Raw genomic sequence first — 16,960 nt, forward strand, 5'->3', positions numbered from 1 at the left:
CTGAATAACACAGAGAAGTCTACGGAACACCCTGAAAGAACCGACCTGGAACAAACCAGAAAAAGAACAGATACAGTTCTCTATATAATTGAATCAAGTTCCTGTAAACCTGAAACAAGCACAACAGCAGAAATCAACTCTACTGCAGATTAGATCAGTCGCTCAGTCGTGTCCGACTCTTTGCGACCCTATGAATCGCAGCACGCCAGGCCTCCCTGTCCATCACCAACTCCCGGAGTTCACTGAGACTCAGTCCATCGAGTCAGTGATGCCATCCAGCCATCTCATCCTCTGTCGTCCCCTTCTCCTCCTGCCCCCAATCCCTCCCAGCATCAGAGTCTTTTCCAATGAGCCAACTCTTCGCATGAGGTGGCCAAAGTACTGGAGTTTCAGCTTTAGCATCATTCCTTCCAAAGAAATCCCAGGGCTGATCTCCTTCAGAATGGACTGGTTGGATCTTGCAGTCCAAGGGACTCTCAAGAGTCTTCTCCAACACCACAGTTCAAAAGCATCAATTCTTCAGCACTCAGCCTTCTTCATAGTCCAAATCTCACATCCATACATGACCACTGGAAAAACCATAGCCTTGACTAGACGAACCTTTGTTGGCAAAGTAATGTCTCTGCTTTTCAATATGCTATCTAGGTTGGTCATAACTTTCCTTCCAAGGAGTAAGCGTCTTTTAATTTCATGGCTGCAGTCACCATCTGTAGTGTAAATTTTGGAGCCCATAAAAATAGTCTAACACTGTTTCCACTGTTTCCCCATCTATTTCCCATGAAGTGATAGGACCGGATGCCATGATCTTCGTTTTCTGAATGTTGAGCTTTAAGCCAGCTTTTTCACTCTCCACTTTCACTTTCATCAAGAGGCTTTTTAGTTCTACTCCAAGGGAAAATAAATATTAATTTAGCCAACAAAACAAAAGAGCGGAGCGTGATGTGCTGCCCCCTTGTGGCCGCTTTTGGTAACAACAGTGGGAAAACTGCAGCCGGGCACTTAACATGCACCAAGACCGAGGGCTGTAGGAAGATACACCGTCCTCAGCCGATGTCCTCGGTGGGTTGGGGGGAAGATTCAGAACAGGGCCAATGATCACACGGCCGATCTCAAAAGATCCGTTTTACTCACATTGTTTTTAAAAATACCACATGAAAAGCTTTCAACATCGTGAATTGTTACAGAAGTGTAAATCAAAAAAGTACAAGGAGGTAACAGCTCATAACGGTCAGAACGGCCTTTGTCAAAAAGCCTTAAACAGGATAAAGGCTGGAGAGGTTGTGGAGAAAAGGGAGCCCTCCTACGCTGATGCTGGGACTGTAAGTTGTTAACAACCACGATAGAGGACGGAGTGGAGGTTCCTTCAACTTGTGAACAGTGAAAAAATTTACTTCTCTCCCTACAGATGAAGGAATTTCAAATCGAGTAAAGAATTTTATGTAGGGACGATTCCTCTAAATCTCTTGAGGAAAATATATGCAGAACACACTTTGACATAAATCACAGCAAGTTCTTTTTGGATCTATACTCAGAATTATTAAAAATAAAACTGAAAAATAAAAAGGCACCTCATTAACCTAAAAAGGTTTTGCACAGGAAGGGCAACCCTAAAGGAAAGAAAAAGACAACCCTCAGAATGGGAAAATAAATGTTTGCAACCGAAGTTAAAAATAAGGAATTCGTCTCCAAAGATGCAAACTGCTCACGCAGCTCAAGATAAAACAACAACAACAACAACAACGAACCCAGCAGGAATACAGGCAAAGATCCAAACGGACATTTTCTAAAGAAGGCATCCAGATGGCCATAGAGCGCGTGAAAAAATGCTCAGGACCACACTTACAGAAATGTCAATTGAGACCTCAATGAGGTATCACCTCACACCCCTCAGACAGCCATCCTCCAAAACACCTACAAAGGTTAAATGCTGCGAGAGCGAGGGGAACAGGGACTCCTCCTACACTGTGGGCGGGGAAGGAAATGGGTGGGTGTGGCCACAGGGAAAACAGTAAAGACATTCCTTAAAACACTAAACGTAGACTTACTACCTGATCTGGCAAGGCCACCCCTTGCTTTATATCCAGAGAAAATCATAATTGAAAATGACAGTTGCACCCCTATTTTTAGGGCAGCACTACTGAATCTCCAAGACAGAACATCTACGAAAGGGTCCATCAATAGAGACACAAAGAGGAACCTGTCCATCTAAACACTGGAATACACTCAGCCATTGGAACAAATGAAAAAACGTCATTTTCAGGAGCATGGATGGACTGAGAGTTTATAATACTGAATGAAGCCAGTCTGAGCGGGAAAGCAAACTATCACACACGTGGGGAATCGAGAAATTCCTCAAATGAACTAATTCATAAGCAGAAACAGACTCACAGATGTAGAAATACAAGTTTACGATTTTTTTTTTAAAGGTTGGGGAAAGGAGACCATAAAAGACTGGGATTAACAGGTACACACTACTTGCTGTCAGATCATCCAAATGAACCTAATGAATAGCACAAGGAAGTACAAAACACACTGAAGGAAGCTATATGAGAAAATACTCCGGAAAAGAACAGAATAGATATACCTCAATGTATAACTGAATCAAGTTCCTGTCAACCTAAGACAAACACAGCAGAAATCAACTCTACTTCAATCAGATCAGATCAGTCGCTCAGTCGTGTCCGACTCTTTGGGACCCCATGAATCACAGCACGCCAAATTAACAGCAGTAAATAAATTAACTGAAAGAAATAATTGTGAAGCATAAGGAAATGCTGCCGCCTTGTGGCCGCTTTTGGGACAACAACGGAAAATCCTGGGCTGACGGCACTTCATATTCACCAGGACTGAGGGGCTCTAGGGAAGAAACACCTGCCTCAAGAAATGTCTTCGGTACGTCCGGGGAAATTTTTCAAAACAGGGCAAAAGATCACGAGGCCGATCTCCGAAGCTCGTTTTACTCACACTGTTATTAAAAATATCTCATGAGAAGCTTTCAACATCGTGAAATGTTATAGAAATGTAAATCAAAACTACAATGAGGCATGGGCTCATACTGGTCAGAATGGACTCTGTCAAAAAGTCTTAGAAAAAATAAAGGCTGGAGAGGTTGTGGAGAAAAGAGAGCCCTCCTACGCTGATGCTGGGAATGTAAGTTGTTAATAGCCAGGATACAGGACGGGGTGGAGGTTCCTTAAGCAAGGGGAAAGTGAAAAATTTTACATCTCTGGCTAACCGCTTACAGACAAACTCCAAATCGATTAAAGAGTTAGCTGGAAGGACAATTACTCTAAACCTCTAGAGGAAAATATAGGCAGCGCACACTTTACATAAACCACAGCAAGATTTTATATATATATATATATATATATATGTTCAGAATTATTCAAAATAAAACTTTTAAAAGGCACTTCATTAACCTGAAAAGATTTTGCACAGGAAGGGCAACCCTGAAGGAAAGACAAAGACAACCATCAGAATGGGAAAATAAATGTTTGCAACCGAAGTGAAAAACAAGGAATTCATCACCAAAGATGCAAAGTGCTCACACAGTGAAAGTGAAAGTCGCTCAGTTGTGTCCGACTCTCTGTGACCCATGGACTGTACAGCCCATGGAATTCTCCAGGCCAGAATACTGGAGTAGGTAGCCTTTCCCTTCTCCAGGGGATCTTCCCAACCCAGGGATCAAACCCAGGTCTCCTGCATTGCAGGCAGATTCTTTACCAGCTGAGTCACAAGCGAAGCCCCCCACAGCTCATGATCAAAAAAACAATCAACCCAGTAGAAACACTGGCAAAAATCTAAATGGACATTTCTTCAAAGAAGGCACCCAGATGTCCATAAAGCACATGAAAAGATGCTCAGGACCACTCTTGCAGAAATGCCAATCAAACTGCAACCAGGTATCACTGACACCCCTCAGAAGAGCCATCCTCCAAAAGATTTACAAGGATGAAATGCTGCAGAGGGCAAGGAAAACAGGGAATCCTCCTACACTGTGGGCGGGGATGGAAATGGGTGGGTGCAGCCACAGAAGAAAACAGTATGGAGATTCCTTGAACACTAAACATACACTTACAGCATGGTCCGGCAAGCCCACTCCTGGTCTTAGATCGGTAGAAAATCAAAACTGAAAATGATGGTTGCACCCCTATTTTCAGGGCAGCATTATTGACAATATCCAAGACAGAGCATAAACCAAACTGTCCATCAATAGAGAAATAACGAGGAAACTGTCCATCAAAACATGGCAGTACACTCAGCCATCAAAACGAGTAAAAAAAAAAAGTCATTTTTAGGAGCATGGATGGACCGAGAGATTTATCATACCAAGTGAAGCCAGTCAGAGTGGGAAAGCAAAGGATGACATACAGGGAGAATCTATAAATTCCTCACGTGAACTAATTCATAAACTGAGACAGACTCACAGACGTAGAAACACGAGTGTACAATTTTTGTACAATTTTTGCACGGGGAAGTCTACTGAACACACTCAAAGAACCTGTATGGGAAAAGACCCCGAGAAAGAGTAGAACAGATGAACCTCTATGCATAACTGAACCAAGTTCCTGTCAACCTAAAATAAACACAACAGAAATCAACTCTACTTCAATAGAAAAGAAAAGTTAACCATAGTAAATAATACATAATTGTGCAGCATAAGGACTGCAAGGAGATCCAACCAGTCCATTCTGAAGGAGATCAGCCCTGGGATTTCTTTGGAAGGACTGATGCTAAAGCTGAAACTCCAGTACTTTGGCCACCTCATGCGAAGAGTTGACTCATTGGAAAAGACTGATGCAGGGAGGGATTGGGGGCAGGAGAAGGGGACGACAGAGGATGAGATGGCTGGATGGCATCACCGACTCGATGGACGTGAGTCTGGGTGAACTCTGGGAGTTGGTGATGGACAGGGAGGCCTGGAGTGCTGCGATTCATGGAGTTGCTAAGAGTCGGACACGACTGAGCGACTGAACTGATCTGAACTGAAGGAAATGCTGCCGCCTTGTGGCCGCTTTTGGGACAGCAACGTAAAATCCTGTGCGGATGGCACTCCATATTCACCAGGACTGAGGGGCTCTAAGGAAGAAACACCTGCCTCAAGAAATGTCCTAGGTGCGTCGGGGGAAAAGAGTCAAACCAGGGCAAAAGATCACGAGGCCGATCTCCAAAGCTCAGTTTTATTCACACTGTTATTAAAAATGTCACATGAAAAGCTTTCAACTTTGTGAAATGTTATAGGAATGTAAATCAAAACTGCAAATCAAAAATGTAAAAGGAGAAAAGGAAAGATATACCGATTTGAATGCAGAGTTGCAAAGAATAGCAAGGAGAGATAAGAAAGCCTTCCTCAGTGATCAGTGCAAAGAAATAAAGGAAAAGAATAGAATGGGAAAGACTAGAAATTGCTTCAAGAAAATTAGAGATACCAGAATATTTCATGCAGAAATGCGCAAAATAAAGGACAGAACTGGTAAGGACCTAACAGAAGCAGAAGACATTAAGAAGAGGTGGCAAGAAAACACAGAAGAACTCTACAAAAAAGATCTTAATGACCAAGATAACCACGATGGTGTGATCACTCACCTAGAGCCAGACGTCCTGGAACGTGAAGTCAAATGGGCCTTAGGAAGCATCACTACGAACAAACTAGTGGAGGTGATGGAATTCCAGCTGAGCTATTCCAAATCCTAAAAGATAATACTGTTAAAGTCCTGCACTCAATATGCAGGGAAATTTGGAAAACTCAGCAGTAGCCACAAGAAAAGGTCAGTTTTCATTCCAATCTGAAAGAAAGGCAATGCCAAAGGATGATCAGACTACCGCACAACTGCACTCATCTCACACACCAGTAAAGGAATGCTCAAAATTCTCCAAGCCAGGCTTTAACACTATATGAACTGAGAACTTCCAGATATTCAAGTTGGATTTAGAAAAGGCAGAGGAACCAGAGATCAAAAGGACGGGAACCCTAAAGGATAAACAAAATAACCCTCAGAATAAAAAAATGTTACAACCAAGGTGAAAATAAGGAATTCATTCCCAAAACATGCAAACAACCCATGCTGTTCAATAATAAAAGCGGAGGAGGGCAAAGATCTAAATGGATATTTCTCCCCAGAACACATCCAGGTGGCTATAAAGCACATGAAAAGATGCTCACATTGCTAATTATTAAAGAAATTAAAATCAAAACTACAAGAACGTATCACCTCACACAGCTCAGAATGGCCTATGTCTTAAAGTTTACTAACAAAATGGCAGAGAGGGCGTGGAGACACGGGAAGTCCTCTACACCGATGCTGGCAACGTAAGCTGTCACCAGTCAGGACGGCTGGGAGGCGCTTCCGTAAACAAGGGGAAAGGGCAGAATTTACGTCTCTCCCTAACCACTTACAGAAGAAAAAATCCAAATAGCTTGAAGAGTTAAATGGACGGAAGATTACTCTAACCCTCTTGAGGAAAATATAGGCAAACACACTTTGACATGAATCACAAGTTCTTTTTGAATCTATGCTTAGAATAATTAAAACTAAACAAAACTTTAAAAAGGCACCTCATCACCTAAAAAGCTTTTGCACTACAAGGGCAACCCTAAAGGAAAGAAAAAGACAACCCTCAGAATGGGAAAATAAATGTTTGCAACAGATGTTTAAAATAATGAATTCATTTCCCAACATGCAAACTGCTCATGCAGCTCAGAATAAAGCTGCAAAAAACCCTAGCAATCCAATAGAAAAACCATAAAGATCTAAATGGATATATCTCCAAGGAAGACATCCAGATGGCCATAAAACACATGAAAAGATGCTCGGGATCACTTTTAGAGAAATGCTAATCGAAACTGCAATAAGGCATCACCTCACACCCCACAGAATATCCATCTTCCAAAAGGTCTACAAAGGTTAATTGGTGCTGAGGGCGAGGGTCACAGAGAATCCTCCTATGCTGTGGGCAGGAGTGTAGTTCAGTGGGTGCAGCCACAAGGAAAAGAATATGGAAGTTCCTTAAAACACTAAATAGAGACATACCACATGATCCGGCAAGCCCACTCCTTGCCTTAGACCCGGAGAAAATCATGATTTAAAATGATAGTTGCACCTCAATTTTCAGGGCAGCGCTATTGACAATATCTGTTTCTGCTTTATTGACTATGCCAAAGCCTTTGACTGTGTGGATCACAATAAACTGTGGAAAATTCTGAAAGAAATGGGAATACCAGACCATCTGACCTGCCTCTTGAGAAATCTGTACGCAGGTCTGGAAGCAACAGTTAGAACTGGACATGGAACAACAGACTGGTTCCAAATACGAAAAGGAGTATGTCAAGGCTGTATATTGTCACCCTGCTTATTTAACTTATATGCAGAGTACATCATGAGAAAAGCTGGGCTGGAAGAAGCACAAGCTGGAATCAAGATTGCCGGGAGAAATATCAATAACCTCAGATATGCAGATGACACCATTCTTATGGCAGAAAGTGAAGAGGAACTCAAAAGCCTCTTGAAGAAAGTGAAAGAGGAGAGTGAAAAAGTTGGGTTAAAGCTCAACATTCAGAAAACGAAGATCATGGCATCCAGTCCCATCACTTCATGGCAATAGATGGGGAAACAGTGGAAACAGTGTCAGACTTTCTTTTTGGGGGCTCCAAAATCACTGCAGATGGTGACTGCAGCCATGAAATTAAAAGACGCTTACTCATTGGAAGAAAAGTTATGACAAACCTAGATAGCATATTCAAAAGCAGAGACATTACTTTGCCAACAAAGGTCTGTTAGGTCAAGGCTATGATTTTTCCAGTGGTCATGTATGGATGTGAGAGTTGGACTGTGAAGAAAGCTGAGCGCCGAAGAATCGATGGTTTTGAACTGTGGTGTTGGAGAAGACTCTTGAGAGTCCCCTGGACTGCAAGAAGATCCAACCAGCCCATCCTAAACGAGATCAGTCCTGAGTGTTCTTTGGAAGGACTGATGCTAAAGCTGAAACTCCAGTACTTTGGCCACCTCATGCGAAGAGTTGACTCATTGGAAAAGACTCTGATTCTGGGAGGGATTGGGGGCAGGAGGAGAAGGGGACGACAGAGGATGAGATGGCTGGATGGCATCACCGACTCAATGGACGTGAGTTTGAGTGAACTCCGGGAGTTGGTGATAGACAGGGAGGCCTGGCGTGCTGCGATTCACGGGGTCGCACAGTGTTGGACATGACTGAGCGACTGAAATGAACTGAAGGAATGTAGACAAAAAAGTTTGTCCTTTCCTCCTCCTTGAGAATTCCAGACCCCTCTCTCCTTGGGGACCCCTGGACTTATCATCAACCTGCCTAGGAACTGACTCTCTCACTCTTGAGTGTAGTCTATGGCCACATCCCGGAATGTCAGCCATCCCTGAAATACAAAGGACATATGCCATGTGACTGTGGGAAGACTTCCTGATGTGATCCAGGATGAAGACAGCAAGTACAGAGAACTAGTTTTTCAATGAGAAGACTGTCTGATGTTATACAATAATATACTTTTTTACATAGTAATATGCTCTACCACATTTCTAACCTGAAGATAACAGGATGACAGATGATCCACAAAGACACTTGGGCTTCCCTGGTGGCTCAGATGGTAAAGAATCTGTCTGCAATGCGGGTGACCTGGATTCGATCCCTAGGTTGGGAAGATCCCCTGGAGAAGAGAATGGCAACCCACTCCAGTATTCTTGCCTGGGGAATCTTATGGAGAGAGCAACCTGGCAGGCTATAGTCCACAGGGTCACAAAGAGTGGGACGTGACTGAACAACTATGATTCATTCATTCATTCATCTGGGAGAAAAATTATTAATGTGATCAACAGAGGCATATTTACTTTTAAGGGTTTTCCTTGTGTTCCACAGGATAAATATCAATCAAAGCAGGAATATTTTTAAAAAGCACATTGTGATTGAAGAGTTCTAGGGTGGGGCCACAGTTTCCCATCTTGAACAAGCTAAGTTTTAACTAAATGTCTGGTTGATAAATAGCCATTGTGAATCGCACGGAGGTAAAAGAGCCATGGCAAATAGCCATGGCATCCAGTCCCATCACTTTATGGCAAATAGATGGGGGAACAATGGAAAAAGTGAGAGACTTTGTTTTGGGCTCCAAAATCACTGCAGATGGTGACTGCAGCCATGAAATTAAAAGACGCTTGCTCTTGAAAGAAAAACTATGACCAACTTAGACAGCATATTAAAAGGCAGAGACATTACTTTGCTGACAAAGGTCCATCTAGTCAAAGCTATGATTTTTCCACTAGTCATGTATGGATGTGAGAGCTAGACTATAAAGAAAGCTGAACGCCAAAGAATTTATGCTTTTTAACTGTGGTGTTGGAGAAGACTCTTGAGAGTCCCTTGAACTGCAAGAAGATCCAACCAGTCCATCCTAAAGGAAATCAGTTCTGAATATCCATTGGAAGGACTGATGCTGAAGCCGAAACTCCAATACTTTGGCCACCTGATGCAAAGAATTGACTCATTGGAAAAGACCCTGATGCTGGGAAAGATTGAGGGCAGGAGAAGGGGACGACAAAGGTTGAGATGGTTGGATAGTGTCAGTGACTCAATGGATACGAGGCTGAGTAAGCTCTGGCAGATGGTGATTGTCAGATGTGCTGCAGTCCATGGGGTCGCAAAGAGTTGGACACAACTGAGCGACTGAACTGACCTGAAAAGAGCCAGGTACAAATTCATAGTTATTACTGAACTTTATGCACTTTACAGATTTTACAGGTTTACTAGATCAGTAAGCAGAGAAAACAATCCTTTTGACTATTTCTGAACGATATAACTTTCTAACAGTTTTTTACTTTCTAATCTCAAATGAGCCACATAAATAATTTTAGATAAAAAATATTGCCGTTCAAAATTGTTTGGAATATTTGATCAAATATTCAGAAAATGGTAGAGCTTGGGAATTACTTCAGTGGATCTGAGATCGATTTTATGTAAAAAGAATTAAGTCAACACAGAGACCTGACTGAATGACTGAATTGAACTGAACGCAGAGACCACTCTAATGGATGTTTTACCAGTTGAGGTAACTGGCAAAAATATCAAAAACAGAAAAAATGTCATATACTGTTAACAGTTTCACGCACACAAACATACAGTAGTTGGGAGAAAAATTATTCATGTTTATAAAATCAGGAATAGATTTCTATGCTTAAATCTTATAATTTATTTGTGGCAATATTCTGTATTTTTTAAATACACTAGGGTGCAAAAACACATAATGACATAAATTAGAGCTCTTGGTTCTGAATCTTTTATTCCTTTGAAAATCTCTATCATTTGTGTTGAATTAAATTTTAGATTTAACAGTTAAGCATACATAAATAATAACATTTTTGTAAATATTGTAGAAAATAGAAAGATGTGATAAGAATTCTGTCTGGAAAATGAGTGCAGAGTATATTACTAATGGAAGTGATCAGACCTGGGCTTGAGTGATGAAACCCTCCACTCCCAAAATTGCAAGAACCTTACTAAACACAGTTGAGTGTTCATTTTCCAAAGTAAATGTAACTAAGAAGGCGCAGTTTGCTACATTAATTTTGGTAGTTTATACACGTCACTCACTAAGTCTTTCAAAAATCCTTATTAAAGTAAAAAAGCAGGAACATCACACTTGCAATATCACAGAAGCACCTGAACCAGGGAACCTGAAGTGTAGTGGGATAAATGTTAGCAGTGATCTGAATCCTGAAAAATATCAGTTTTATACAAAATTCTCTTCTTATATAACTTCCATGTTCTGTATCCTAAGACTACACTTAAGACTGAGTCTTTCCTACCAATATAGAGAAGGGTCTCTCATACTTTTCTCCTTCTTTTCCCCAAACCTCCTGTGGAATTCTGGACCACTAAGGTAATTCTATTCATAAGGACAATTTCTTAATCCTGTTCTAAATGTCTGAAGTTGCATATATATGTAAATTCATCACTAATTTCCCCTCCTTCTCTAAGATCCCAAGACTGAACCACATGCTAATGGGAATCTCAGAACCTATGCCTCCCCTTGTTGATCTCTCACAAACAGAATATTTTCACCAGTTGAAAGTCACTCATTCAGGTTGAGAATTTATCATGCTCTATCAAAAGCCAGGATACAGACAAGGGAGACAAGGTTCTGGGACACAAGGTAGAAGTGATCTAAAGAGCCGGTCCTCACTATAAGAAAAGGAAAAAAATAAGAAGTTGATAACACCGCAGGCAGAAAATTAGAGACAGAGAACTAAAGGTTTGCAGGTTCCCTCAGTTCAAGCACTTTGGTAGAAAAAGCAGACACAGCCCCAGACCCAGCAAAGAACATTTACCTGAGAAGCTGCCCTTTCCTCTCTTCTTCCTCCTGCTGTGTCTTCTCTGAGGATATTATGTAGCAAACACACCTCTGCATCTTGGAAAAATACCTTCAAAGGCATCTGCACAGCTCTTTAACCTGCAACCACCACAACTACAGAGGACCTTGAAAAGCTGAAAAGACCCACCACTCCTGTGCTTTCACAGGAGTGGATTTCACAGGAGGGATTCAGGAACAATCTCTTCCTACTTGGAGACCAGCCTGTGGACTTATTTCTTGATTGTTCTCTCCTCAGAGAGATCTCCTAACCCTCTGCTCACACAGACCATGTGAGCTGACTTCCCTGGTCCAAATCCAGCTAGACCAATGCTGCTGCCTCTCCTCAGACTGAAGCTGGGCCTCAGCTCTCACAGATGGACCAGCAGCCACGTCCTTAACCCGGGCCTCCCCTTAGAAGCCCCTGGAGCACTCCCTACACACCACACTGATGCTCCCACAGGACCAAGAGAGAACACTGTGGGGAGGGCACTGGGGAGGTTATCACTTAACACTGGTCACGTGATCTTGATAGGAAACCGGGTTGAAACCACTTAAAGATTCTTTCTGAACCAGTTCAGTGAATATGAATCCCTCGAGGTCAGGTCACCACTCTAAGAAGTTATAAATCTGGAGGTCTGAAGAGGGGCCATGAAATGAGTCTTCAGCAAGTTCCCTGTTTATTTTGATGCTTCTCCCCCAAGACCCACACTCAGGAGCCCTGAGCTTCAGCCCTCACATTCAGCACACCTGAGACCTCTCAGGAGAGGTTCTAGGGCAGGAATTTCTTAGGTCAAGGCTAGGACCAAGCAGAAAAAGCTCCAGTATTTGGGGTTCAGGCCTTTATAGGAGACTTTGGGTGAAGTGCTGTGGGCTCCCAAGGCTGAGTGTGGATGGGTCCATTCAAACCAAGAGGAGCAGGATTCTGGTGAGCTCTGAGGGTGTCATTGAAGGGGGGCCTGTGCAGTAGACCCTGGGGTTCAGCAAGACTGCTGGTCTCAAGGTGGGTGATCACCTAGTGCAGGTGCTCACAGGACTGGCTGGTGTGAGCTCAAGGACCTGCAGGCTGCCTGCTCCCCAGACAGACGCTGAGGCAGCACCAGCACGGAGCAGTCAGGGAGGCTCTCAACAGTCCTCTGTATGGTCCTTATTGGAATCATCACAATGTCCCAGCAGTTACAGAGAGGGGAAAAAGTACAGTGGAGAAATGATGGGAAATATCCAATTATTTGAGGCTTAAAGGCAGTATGGAAACTAATTGTTACAGATATCATCCCTCTGTGCTAACAAAGAGTTTATTGTTAGGTATTCTTCCCTTCAACCTTAAATCAGTAGGTTGACACTTCACTACACACCAATTTCATCACAAGAAACCATCCAGGTTTATTAACATGTAATATCACACAGTCAGAATAAAACATTTCCCAACCCACTGTGTAACTGAATAAAATACAGGTTACAAGCATAAACAACGATATTCATTCCTCTGATACAATGATCTGAGAACTGTGATTTCTACGGTTGCAAAATGGAGGGTAATCGTTTACGAAACAAGACATACACCAACTACATGACTTTTCTGGGAGGGGTTTCCATACATTTCTAGGGTATCAGAGCTGTCTTTATTTGAAACATGTCAAGTAGTATTCATGACTTCTGCTGATATTATACAGATAATCAAGATTTCAGTGAACTGTCATTGTATTTTCCTTAAAAAGCAAGTGACACAACTATTGAAAATGTGCGTCTTACTTTAATATGTGGAATTACTCCCTGAACACTTACCTCATGGTGACCTATAGGGATGTTTGACATGAATGACTAACACCTCCATTTAGATGTACATGTTACATTACTGTGTCCTTAATCTTCTAATGGAGAATAAATATAAATGATTTCTCACTAGGATAGAAGGCCTTGTCTTATCTTTGAGGTCAGATCAGATCAGTTGCTCAGTCGTGTCCGACTCTTTGTGACCCCATGAATCACAGCACGCCAGGCCTCCCTGTCCATCACCAACTCCCGGAGTTCACTGAGACTCACGTCCATCGAGTCAGTGATACCATCCAGCCATCTTTGAGGTAACAACCATCAAAAACATAACTTTGCATACACACTAGAAATGAAGCATAGCAGCATGGAGTAATTTGAGAGTTGAATAACATTTATTTTGGTTTTCAAATAATCACAAACCATGTCAATATAAACAAAGATATATTGCTAATAATTGTACATTTCTAAATACCAACCGTTCCTTGTGATCCATACTAACATATCAATTTTCTATCTGTTTTAACTATGGATTACTGTCTACAATACTTCTCCTGAAGAGGAACTTCAAAAAACAGCATTGATGAAATGCTTTCTATTTTGCAGGCTTCCCTAATAGCTCAGTTGGTAAAGATCCGCCTCCCACTCCAGTATTCTGGCCTGCAGAATTCCATGCACAGTCCATGGGGTTGCAAAGAGTTCGACACGACTGAGCGACTTTCACTTTTTCTAGTGTGCAATTTCTGGTATTTATTTAATTTAATGCTCATTAAATACTTTTCTACATTTTTTTATGCTATTCCTTATCTTTCTTAAATACATGGTCTTGTATTTTCTGAAGTGTATGTTTAGGACAAACCTCTTCCATCACTTATTTTATTACTAGGGTTTCTCTCCAGTACATGCTGTCTGATGTCTAATATGGTGAGAGCTCTGATTAAAGCCGTTGCCACTTTCCTTACATTTATAAGGTTTTTCCTCCAATATGAATTCTCTGATGTTGAGTAAGATGTGAGTGCTTGATAAAGGCTTTTCCACATTCTTTACATTTGTAAGGTTTCTCTCCAGTATGAATTCTCTGGTGTTGAATAAGACTTGAGTGGTGACAGAAGGCTTTTCCACATTCTTTACATTTATAAGGTTTCTCTCCAGTATGAATTCTCTGATGGTAAGTAAGACCTGAGTGCTTGCTAAAGTCTTTGCCACAATCTTTACATTTATAAGGCCTCTCCCCAGTATGAATTCGCTGGTGTTGAGTAAGAGTTGAGTTCTGACTAAAGGACTTCCCGCATTCTGTACATTTATAAGGTTTCTCTCCAGTATGAATTCTCTGATGGTAAGTAAGACCTGAGCACTGGTTAAATTCTTTGCCACAATCCTTACATTTATAAGGCTTCTCTCCAGTATGAATTCGTTGATGTTTAGCAAGAGTTGAGTAGTGACTGAAGGCTTTTCCGCATTCTTTACATTTGTAAGATTTCTCTCCAGTATGGATTACTTGATGTTTAGCAAGATATGAGTGTTGTCTAAATGCTTTGCCACAATCCTTACATTTATAAGGCTTCTCTCCAGTATGAATTCTCTGATGGTAAGTAAGACCTGAGCACTGGTTAAATTCTTTGCCACAATCCTTACATTTATAAGGCTTCTCTCCAGTATGAATTCTCTGGTGTTGAGTAAGATTTGACTTCTGATTAAAGGCTTTGCCACACTTTGTACATTTGTATGATTTCTGCTGCATATGAATTATCTGATGTTGAGTAAGACATAAGCTACAAGGAAACACTTTGCCACATTCTTTACATTTGTTTGGTTCCTCCCCAGCATGAACTCGCTGATGCAGACTGGAATGTGAACACCTAAAAATGGCTTTGCCACTTTCCTTACCTTTGTAAGGTTTCTGCTCTGTATGGATTCGCTGATGTTGAGTAAGATTTGAGTTCTGATTAAAGGCTTTGCCACACTTTGTACATTTATAAGGCTTCTCCCCAGTGTGAATTCGCTGATGTTGACTAAGATGTGAGCAAGACATAAATGCTTTTCCACATTCCTTACATTCATAAGGTTCCTTGCCAGTGTGGATTTGCCGATCTTGACTAAGCTTTGAATTCGGATTAGAGGTGTTGCCACACTCTGTACATTTGAAAGGTTTCCATACTGAATGAATTTTCCTTTGTCTACTTAGACTGGATGACTTAGGAAAGGCTTTCTCACATTTCTTACACTTGTAACTTTTCTGTGGATTCTGAATACTCTGCTGTTGAGTGAGATTTGAAGACTGATTAGAAACATCACCATATTCACAATTATAAATCTTCTCTCCAGTATGTGTACTCTCATTTAGTGGAAGACCTGATATTTGATAAAAGATATTCCTACACGTACTATTTTTAGAATCTTTGTCTGAAGATTGAGGTCCCTGATGTTTCATAGGGTTAGAGTCTTGTTCAGTTTTATACCCAGTTTCATTGCATGAGTGGTTTCTCAGTCCATCGTAAATATTCTTGTAATCATTGGGGGTAGAGCTCTTACTTAAGGCCTGACTCGTGTTATTACACGTGGGAAGTTGTTCCGTATTAACCGTATCATGATGTGTATTGAACACTGATGGTGGGATTAACTCTCTTCCATTATTATCAACGTTACACATTTTGGGACAGAGAGAAACTGTCTGTTGGTGGAAGAATAATGACCCCTTGCTCACAGATCCCTCAAACTGACTATATTGTGAGTTTTCCCCATCGTTTTTAAATTTCTGGTTTTCAGACGTGCTTGAATGTATGTGTAATCGAAGCCCGTGTTCAGAGTGGTTTGAATGAGTATTTGCAGTAGAGACTGGATGACTTTCCAGATTTTCCACATTTCCCTTCAGAAAACGTGTACGTTTCAAAAAATGATTTAAGCCTTTGCTTGAAGAGATACACTTCTCTGCAGATGTTGATAACTGAAATGGGTGTTTCCCACAATTTGACTCACATTGCTCATTTATTTTGGCAGTAATGTCCGCATTGTGTGAAACTATCTCAGTTTCTCTATGTCCATATAAACATCTTCTAGATCTTTCACATATCCCCATATATTCCTGGTCTTTCATTAAATGTTCGTTTCCAAGGTGAGCTCTTTGATATATTCCTAGGTTTTCTTTTTGGATTAAATGTTCTAACCTTGGATTCTTTGACATCAAACCACGGGTGTTGTGAGAAGACACAGCTGAAAGATACCAAATAAAGTTTTCTTATCTACTATTCTTATCTACTGGGGCTGGTGTGAGCTCAGTTGGGACAGAAGGCGAGCCTTCTCTGTGGGAAGAGAACATGGCAACAGTCTGTGGCAGCAGGACAGAGTGAGACCTGTACACAGGGTACTGACCCCAGCCCTGCCCACCCAGCCTGAGAGGGTGTCCACCACTGCAGACAAGGGCTGGGTGCTGGAATGTGGGGTCTGGAGAGCAGACCCAGGCAGAGGACTGCTGTGGGCGGTGAGGAAACATCCTGAGGGGATGGGACAGAAGGAGGAGTTCTATAAACAGGAATGCTTGTGGAGGAAGCCTGAACCACCATAGCACAGAGCGTCATTGTTGAGTGATGCCCAAAGGGAAGACCCACCATTGCAGCCCCTCCTCCCCCAGCACTAGGAAGGGCCACCACCCCAGTGGGCTCTATTGAGCTCCAGCCACAGCCTCCCCCCATGCACCTCCTCCACAATCAGCAGACTCCTGTGCTCTGGGGCAGCCTCTGGAGCAGACACCTGTGGGTGGGCCACACACACAGAAGGAGCTGAAAGCTCAGCTGAGCCCCAGGGTTAAAGGACAAAAAACTGAAGTCT

The 16,960-nt window shown here is 41.9% G+C and overlaps 1 protein-coding gene across 5 annotated transcripts in view; it reads right to left on the reverse strand.

Annotated features, from left to right (window-relative positions):
* Window positions 1–16,960, reverse strand: part of LOC102395312 (zinc finger protein 345-like) — a 33,271-nt gene that overhangs the window by 9,687 nt on the left and 6,624 nt on the right. The window contains exon 5 of one of the 5 annotated variants that reach the window (XR_006546062.2): window positions 12,724–13,481. The exons of 3 other annotated variants lie outside the window; for them this stretch is intronic. Coding sequence is in view for 1 of the 2 variants with exons in the window: in XM_044931405.2 (XP_044787340.1) it covers window positions 14,100–16,345 (2,246 nt within the window). In the remaining variant the exon portion in view is untranslated. Of the gene's footprint in view, window positions 1–12,723; window positions 13,482–13,508; window positions 16,346–16,960 lie in introns of those variants that run through there. One more of the 5 variants, XM_044931405.2, reaches the window with a different exon arrangement.

Source organism: Bubalus bubalis, chromosome 18 (assembly GCF_019923935.1).
Source record: "Bubalus bubalis isolate 160015118507 breed Murrah chromosome 18, NDDB_SH_1, whole genome shotgun sequence".
NCBI lineage: Eukaryota > Metazoa > Chordata > Mammalia > Artiodactyla > Bovidae > Bubalus > Bubalus bubalis.